The sequence below is a fragment of the Mustelus asterias genome, chromosome 8 (assembly GCF_964213995.1).
Source record: "Mustelus asterias chromosome 8, sMusAst1.hap1.1, whole genome shotgun sequence".
NCBI lineage: Eukaryota > Metazoa > Chordata > Chondrichthyes > Carcharhiniformes > Triakidae > Mustelus > Mustelus asterias.
In genome coordinates this window covers 90,854,516-90,863,656 of record NC_135808.1, presented here as the reverse complement: position 1 = coordinate 90,863,656, position 9,141 = coordinate 90,854,516, and the positions used below count along the sequence as shown (strand labels likewise).

General features: G+C 45.1%; 1 protein-coding gene across 1 annotated transcript in view; it reads right to left on the bottom strand.

Annotated features, from left to right (window-relative positions):
• Positions 1-7,959: 7,959 nt before the first annotated feature.
• The window catches only part of c8a (complement component 8, alpha polypeptide), a 45,539-nt gene continuing 44,357 nt past the window's right edge, over positions 7,960-9,141 (bottom strand). Inside the window, exon 11 of the mRNA XM_078218473.1 lies at positions 7,960-8,287. Within this exon, the coding sequence (XP_078074599.1) occupies positions 8,139-8,287 (149 nt within the window). The 3' untranslated portion in view covers positions 7,960-8,138. The remainder of the gene's footprint in view (positions 8,288-9,141) is intronic.

The following is a 9,141-nucleotide window of genomic DNA, read 5'->3' as shown; positions in this document are numbered from 1 at the left end:
TGAGGCCCATCCTAGTGCTCCTGGTGAGGTCCATCCTGGTGTTCCTGGTGAGGCCCATTCTAGTGCTCCTGGCGAGGTCCATCCTGGTGTTTCTTGTGAGGCCCATCCTGGTGCTCCTGGTGAGGTCCATCCTGGTGTTCCTGGTGAGGTCCATCCTGGTGCTCCTGGTGAGGTCCATCCTGGTGTTCCTGGTGAGGTTCATCCTGATAGGGTTGTTATGAAGGTGTACGGTGTGTTAGCTTTTATTGGTAGAGGGATTAATTTCGGAGCCATGAGGTCATGTTGCAGCTGTACAAAACTCTGGTGCGGCCGCACTTGGAGTATTGCGTATAGTTCTGGTCGCCGCATTATAGGGAGGATGTGGAAGCATTGGAAAAGGAGCAGAGGAGATTTACCAGGATGTTGCCTGGTATGGTGGGAAGGTCTTATGAGGAAAGGCTAAGGGACTTGAGGCTGTTTTCGTTAGAGAGAAGAAGATTAAGAGGTAACTTAATAGAGGCATACAAGATGATCAGAGGATTAGATAGGGTGGACACTGAGAGCCTTTTTCCTCAGATGGTGATGGCTAGAACGAGGGGACATAGCTTTAAATTGAGGGGTGATAGATATAGGACAGATGTCAGAGGTAGGTTCTTTACACAGAGAGTAGTAAGGGCGTGGAATGCCCTGCCTGCAGCAGTAGTGGACTCGCCAGCATTAAGGGCACTTAAATGGTCATTGGATAAACATATGGATGATATTGGAATAGTGTAGGTTAGATGGGCTTTAGATTGGTTTCACAGGTCGGCGCAACATCGAGGGCCGAAGGGCCTGTACTGCGCTGTAATGTTGTTCTATGTTCTATGGTGCCCATGGTGAAGCTTGTCCTAGTGCTGAATATGGTTCATAGAATCCCTACAGTGCAGAAGGAGGCCATTCAGCCCATTGAGTCTGCACCGACAACAATCCCCCCAAGCCCTATCCCCGTAACCCCATAGGTTGTCCTGCATTAAAATCCAGTTTGGTCTGATTGACATCATCAGATCCTGAGTTTTGAATTTTAACAAGGGTTCCACTAGACTAGTGTGAAGACCTCACTGGCTGGCCAGAAGGCAACAGTTAAAAGAGTAAATATCATGAAATCAGTGAGGAAGGTAATTGTAAAAAGGTCAAGTGACGGGAGTGCAGGAGTTCTCCCCGGATTGTGGGCCGAACACAAGTAGCTGCTCAGCTGGTGAATTAAGTATTGTTTGTTATAAGTCCTTGTGTCAGTGTTTGGGAACCCAGCACTTCTACATGATGTCAGGAGTTTAGAAATAGGAGACATGGTTCACAGCATTGTTGTCTGATGGATGTTGCAGTGCTGGATCCTCACTTGGTTCAGTGTCGCCAACCTCCCCATCAGCGCAGGAGTGGTCAACCTCCTCCCCAGCCAGCTCTACGGCTCTGTCCTCAAAGTCTGAGGACTGCCAGCTCTGGCATCCCTCCAACCATTTGGGATCCCTGCCTCTTGTTATGTGCCAGCTTGTCCTGCATGAAGGCGGATGGAAAGTGTGTAAGTAGGACATGCCAGGGCAGAATGAACGGATACTTGGCATGTGTGGATGGTGAGTGGGACCAGCAAGGTGGTGAGGACACAACCCACAGGGGAGATGGAGGTGTGTGTGGGAGAGTGAGTGGTGCTGTCCCTTGAGCTGGCAGTGAGTGAGATGTGTGAGAGGTTTGTGAGTGTGTGCGTTGAGAGTTATGAGAAAAATAACTTCCACTGGCAGAATGGACGAGATCATTTATCCTCTTCCTGCACTGGATGGCTGTCCTCTTCAGCAAGGCGATAGCGCTGACCATCACTGTCACCACCTCCCACGCCAGATTGGGGATCTTGCAGGCAGGTCTTCACTCAAAGCGCAGGTATATCACATTGCAGCAGGCCTCCACTGTGGCCAGCAGGCATTCCAGGGAGGCGTTGGTGAATTTTGGGGCAGTGTGCTTCTTCACTTTCACAGCCATAACTTCCCAGCAGCAAGTGTGCAGTTATGTGCAGGGACAGTCTTTAAATGGGATGCCTCGACCAGTAAAGTGCTGAGGTGACGGCGGGGTGGGCGAGTCAGTGGCGGCCTGCCAGTGATACAGCGTGGAACCAGTCAAAGGTTTGGAACTAAGTGCTGCACTATATGGTGTGAAAAACCACCATTGCTGTCAGTGAGTTCAAAACTGTTTTGCCCAATTTGTCTTTGCCAATTTCTGAGAAAACCTCATCATTTATCATTTCCCTTTTATTAATGGTATATATTTATTCTGTCACTTGGCATTCTTTCTTAATAAAAAATATATTGTTGATCTACAGTCCAATATTCTAATTTATTTTTCCACCTCACTTCAGCTAGCTCATTCTTCATCTTTTTAAAATCTGTCCCATCCATGTCTGTGTCCTTTCTCTCTTAATATTTAGAGCTTGGACTCATACTGAACTCGTCTATCTGTTCTATTTTAATTCCAATTAGTGATGCCAATTCCCTTGGAGATATGTTTCAAAATCAGATTCTGCTATTTTCTTTTACAGAATTCCATTCCCTTTTTATTTATTTCCTGCCCAATCAGTAAGTGGATAATTAAACTATCATAATTCAATGATTTTATTGTTTCTACTGACCTTCCTAAATTTTCTGACCGTTCATGCCAATGGGATTTTACCATCCTGCTGCAGTGAACGGCGATTTGGCTTCTTGCCAGATTCTCCATCTTCGCTGCAGCCGGAGTGTGGCGTGAATGGGCAGTAAGATTGCACCCTTTCTCTTTCATTCCCTCCCTCAGTTTAGAGCTTGCGGTACAAGCCGCTAATGTAACAAACCTTTTAAAATTTTAGCTCTGTTTAAAGCTTTTAGTTGTACATATCTTCAGCGAATAGAGTCTCCCTTATCAATATTATCACATTGTCTAACCTATTCTGTTCCTCCTAAAAATATAGGAAGCCAGATGTGATTTACTTCCAGCTCCTGTCCAGTTTGCAGCCAAATTTCTATTGGTCCATTAAAGTTATGGTGGATCTTGGTCTTCACCACATGAGTAGTAATCTGGTGCAGCAGACCATCCTTCATGAACCTTAAGATCCTCATTCCACTCATTTATTTACTGATAACACCTGAGGCTGAAATGTCACAGTAAGAAGTCTCACAACACCAAGTTAAAGTTCAGGTTCATCTGAAGAAGGAGCGACACTCCGAAAGCTTGTGCTACCAAATAAACCTGTTGAACTTTAACCTGGTGTTGTGGGACTCCTTACTGTACGTACCCCAGTCCAACGCTGGCATCTCCACATCATGGCTGAAGTGTCAGCCAGAACAGGGAAATGCTAATCTTTCTTTAGAATGCCCAAGGCAGCTTTATGGAGCCTAGAGACAGGGGGTGGGATTTTCTTCCCCCTCCACGGTGTGTTTCTCAGTGGCGAGAGACAGCACACCACTTGTTGTTGGCGGGATCGTATGGTCCCGCCGTTGTCAACGGGGTTTCCCATTGAATGCACCCCTCTCCACTAGGAAACCCACTCTTTGCTGATTTAAAATATTACATCGTAACAAGTTGCTTCCAGACATCAGTGGCCTGATAGGATCCCATGGGAGAATGAAGAGAGACCATCGGAGAAAGACACGTTGCTTGAAGGGAGAGCAGGAAGATAGGGCAAAGGGCTCACAGCAGGAGGATTTGTCTACTGAAGGTGTTTCGGGAGCATTTATCTTACCTCAATCAACTTCAGCAAGGGCCAATGCATGAGAAGTCTTCACTTCAGAAAAAAGGTGGCAACTGAACTTTGTCAACTGCAGACTCATAGGGAAAAGACAGCACTGTCTCAGGCTGTCAAGGTGACTGTGGCTCTTAACATCCATGCACTTGGCTTCTACTGAGCTGCTGTTGGTGATGTAAGCAACATTACAGAGTTTACAATGCACAACATACAGCACTAAACATCTTTATGTGCAACGAAACAGTTTAATCTTGTTTCCGCTGGCCAGAAAGAAACACAGTAAGAGTTTTAATAACACCAGGTTAAAGTCCAACAGGTTTATTTGGTAGCAAATGCCATTAGCTTTTGGAGCGCTGCTCCTTCGTCAGATGGAGTGGAAATCTGCTCTCAAACAGGGCACAGTGACACAAAATCAAGTTACAGAATACTGATTAGAATGCGAATCTCTACAGCCAACCAGGTCTTAAAGATACAGACAATGTGAGTGGAGGGAGCATTAAGCACAGGTTAAAGAGATGTGTATTGTCTCCAGACAGGACAGCCACTGAGATTCTGCAAGTCCAGGAGGCAAGCTGTGGGGGTTACTGATAGTGTGACATAAACCCAACATCCCGGTTTAGGCCGTCCTCATGTGTGCGGAACTTGGCTATCAGTTTCTGCTCAGCGACTCTGCACTGTCGTGTGTCGTGAAGGCCGCCTTGGAGAACGGTTACCCAAAGATCAGAGGTTGAATGCCCATGACCGCTGAAGTGCTCCCCCACAGGAAGAGAACAGTCTTGCCAGGTGATTGTCGAGTGGTGTTCATTCATTCGTTGTCGTAGCGCCTGCATGGTTTCCCCAATGTACCATGCCTCGGGACATCCTTTCCTGCAGCACATCAGGTAGACATCGTTGGCCGAGTTGCAAGAGTAGGTATCGTGTACCTGGTAGATGGTGTTCTCATGTGAGCTGATGGCATCCGTGTCGATGATCCGGCACGTCTTGCAGAGGTTGCTGTGGCAGGGTTGTGTGGTGTCGTGGTCACTGTTCTCCTGAAGGCTGGGTAGTTTGCTACGGACAATGGTCTGTTTGAGGTTGTGCGGTTGTTTGAAGGCAAGAAGTGGGGGTGTAGGGATGGTCTTCATCAATGACATGTTGAAGGCTCCGGAGGAGATGCCGTAGCTTCTCCGCTCCGGGGAAGTACTGGAAGACGAAGGGTACTCTGTCCACCGTGTCCCGTGTTTGTCTTCTGAGGAGGTCGGTGCGGTTTTTCGCTGTGGCGCGTCGGAACTGTCGATCGATGAGTCGAGCGCCATATCCTGTTCTTATGAGGGCATCTTTCAGCGTCTGGAGGTGTCTGTTGCGATCCTTCTCATCCGAGCAGATCCTGTGTATACGGAGGGCTTGTCCGTAGGGGATGGCTTCTTTAACGTGTTTAGGGTGGAAGCTGGAGAAGTGGAGCATCGTGATGTTATCCGTGGGCTTGCGGTACAATGAGGTGCTGAGGTGACCGTCCTTAATGGAGATGCGTGTGTCCAAGATGCCCTCATAAGAACAGGATATGGCGCTCGACTCATCGATCGACAGCACCACAGCGAAAAACCGCACTGACCTCCTCAGAAGACAAACACGGGACACGGTGGACAGAGTACCCTTCGTCGTACAGTACTTCCCCGGAGCGGAGAAACTACGGCATCTCCTCCGGAGCCTTCAACATGTCATTGATGAAGACGAACATCTCACCAAGGCCATCCTAACACCCCTACTTCTTGCCTTCAAACAACCGCACAACCTCAAACAGACCATTGTCCGCAGCAAACTACCCAGCCTTCAGGAGACCAGTGACCACAACACCACACAACCCTGCCACAGCAGCCTCTGCAAGACGTGCCGGATCATCAACACGGATGCCATCATCTCACGTGAGAACACCATCTACCAGGTACACGGTACATACTCTTGCAACTCGGCCAACGTTGTCTACCTGATACGCTGCAGGAAAGGATGTCCCGAGGCATGGTACATTGGGGAAACCATGCAGATGCTACGACAACGGATGAATGAACACCACTCGACAATCACCAGGCAAGACTGTTCTCTTCCTGTGGGGGAGCACTTCAGCGATCACGGGCATTCAGCCTCTGATCTTTGGGTAAGCGTTCTCCAAGGTGGCCTTCGCGACACACGACGGCGCAGAGTCGCTGAGCAGAAACTGATAGCCAAGTTCCGCACACATGAGGACGGCCTAAACCGGGATGTTGGGTTTATGTCACACTATCAGTAACCCCCACAGCTTGCCTCCTGGACTTGCAAAATCTCAGTGGCTGTCCTGTCTGGAGACAATACAAATCTCTTTAACCTGTGCTTAATGCTCCCTCCACTCACATTGTCTTAAGACCTGGTTGGTTGTAGAGATTCGCATTCTAATCAGTATTCTGTAACTTGATTTTGTGTCTCTGTACCCTGTTTGAGAGCAGATTTCCACTCCATCTGACGAAGGAGCAGCGCTCCGAAAGCTAATGGCATTTGCTACCAAATAAACCTGTTGGACTTTAACCTGGTGTTGTTAAAACTCTTACTGTGTTTACGCCAGTCCAACGCCGGCATCTCCACATCATGACTACCACAGAAAGAAGCAGGCAGGGAAAGCTGGAAGTGGGAGGGTTTGCACAGATTGCAAGCTTCCACATGGTTCAGGTTACCAACGACTGCACTCATATTTTCTTGCATGCACTTCATGTGAATCTGGTCATTTTCATGAACTCCTTCAATGTGCAGCTAGTTTGACCAAAGGCAACTTGCCATGCAGCCAAATGTCCATTATCATGGCAATAGTCTTCACTCCTTCATTCTATGGAAGTCGTCTGTATTTGGTCGACCATGCAACTCAAAGGCTGGTTTCCGGGGAAGGAATTCTGTAAAATATTGGAAACCAGGTATATTTTGCCTCTTCTTTATTTTTCATTAGACTTACATCAGTTTTGAAAGCCTGTAGAGAAGTTAATATTGCTAATATTATTATTTTAATGTTTCATATTTTCATAAATCCATTCTTTTTCTGCTGTAATGTTGCTGAAAACAATTGATCAGACATTAAGAAGATGAATGTGTTTTGGTCACAATAATGTCAAACTCATTGCTAACTCCCAAACCCATTTCAACATGTTGACCAATCAACTGGTAACGATGGTCCTGGAGGTGTAAGCTAAGTGGTTGTCATCACTGTTTTGGACAGGTCTGTTGAATCAGCATTAATTCTTCCAAAGCCTTTTGCTGTTTTTTTTTCAATAAATGATGGCCCCATAGGTGTCAATTTAAATGATTCACATCAGTGAATGTACCTCAATATTCATTGCATTTAAGATACCAACATAGAGAGCAGAGTAACATCTCACTACATATCATTGCATAGCATATGGAGATAGTAGCCGTTTGAAAGTAAATAATGTAGTGTCATGTCTAATAAAGGCATATAAAGCCAGATGATCTTTAAATCAATGCTTTTAAACATAGATACAAACAAGATGTTAAGATAGCTGCCATAAAGCATATGAATTTTGCCATTTGGATTACAGACAGTATCAAGTCTTCAGCAAATATCTAATTAAATGTGATCATTGGCAAAGGTACCTCATAGCCATTTGTGGAGTACACACATCCTATTGTTTAAGGAAGGGCCAATGGTTAAAGACTAAGGAGTCTCCAGATTACCCTCTCAGTGCTTCATACTTGACAAAAGGGCAGAGACAAACTCAATGGCCGCTATGAAATTTCCATTGTTTCACAATGGCCTCCCCATCCAAACCAGACTAGGTTGACTGCAGAAATATTAACTCTGTGGTCATGAGATTGAAGATTGTTTCAGGAACTGCATCTTTATTACCCCAGACCCAGCAAACCCATGAAAACCAGCCTCTGAAACAAACTGCAAGTCATCAAACAGCCAAAGTACTTACCTGCTCCGGTTTCAAAGTTTACTTGAGAGCCAACCTCCTAAGTATTTGAGTATTCACAACTTTCTTTCACTTTACAAGATTCTCCCTTCAACTTTACATCATCAAATCCATTCAAGAAACCATAGACCTGCTACATGGGAGGCCGAAAATCAAAAATCAGCGACTGAAGTAACTATAATCTGTAAAAGTGCACTATCTCTATCTGTTTCCAATCTTTGTATGTGTGTGTTTGGGTATGAATGCTTGTGTGAGATCAAGTGTCAGTTGTTGCATTAATTCAGGGTAAGTGCATCAGAATAAACAACATTCCTTTTTTTAAACTCACCAAAGCTTGCTGCTGAATTATTTAATTGGCATACGCAATTCCAAGGATAAGAAAAGGCACATGTCTTTCCACACATAACATACTGATCATGGGCAGTAAGTGAGCAAATACATTCTGTCAGTGACAACAGTAAGCCAAAATGCATTTTGTAATATTTTGTTTAACAATAATGAGTTTGTCTGTTCTTTCCAAGGCATGTGGCACCACCATCTTTAGGAGGTGGATGATCACAGTTCCGTGTCCGTTGTTTCAAACCATTTTGGCATGGCGTCCATCCTGACCAACAGCCCCAATTTCCATGAGTGGGCCCTATGAAAATGAAAGATGTAACTGTGAAATATTCCCAAAGTCAATTAAGTGCAATTCGTTTCAGACTGGCAATATATATTTAGAAAACCACAAAACCAATGGTAGCAAGATCATTTCACACTGCCTAGCAAATAAATAATTGTGCAAGTATCTCTCCAGGCATGAGCTTTTTTTTGCCTGGAATGTACTCACTACATTTAAATCATTAGTCTCTGAAATGATTAGAATAAATAAACATAGATTATACTATACCATCAAAATAATCCCATGAATCTTAGAATCCCTACAGTGCAGAAGGAGTCCATTTGGCCCATTGGAGCCTGCACTGACAACAATTCCACCCAGGCTCTATCCCCGTAAGCCCACATATTTACTTACCCTGTCCATTGCCCTAACACTAAGGGGCAATTTTGCCCCTATGGTTAAGTATAGGACAAAATCTCAACCAGATGCACTCTTCCTTCACATATTTGGCATTCAAATTGAAATTCAGATTTGAGATTTTAAAAAATTGGCTGAACCATGCATGTGACAGGATTGTATAGCCAATCACAATGTCCATATGCTGCTGCAGCCCACGGAGTTCAACAACAGTCGGACAAATAAACTCAGCCACAATATTATAAGGGTGAAACCCCAAATGTCATTCTATTTATTACATTTCCCGTTATTCTCAAGACTGGCCAGCCGATAACACATTTCTGTGGTGCGCATTAAGCTGTATCATTACATGTGTCCGTATCAGCGCCAGGAGAAAACTGCAAAGACAAGTTTGGAATGTTGAACACAAAGAGTCAGAATTTGGCGAAAGGTTAGTTTTGAAAGGAATTTGAATAAGCCCAATTCAGAGTATT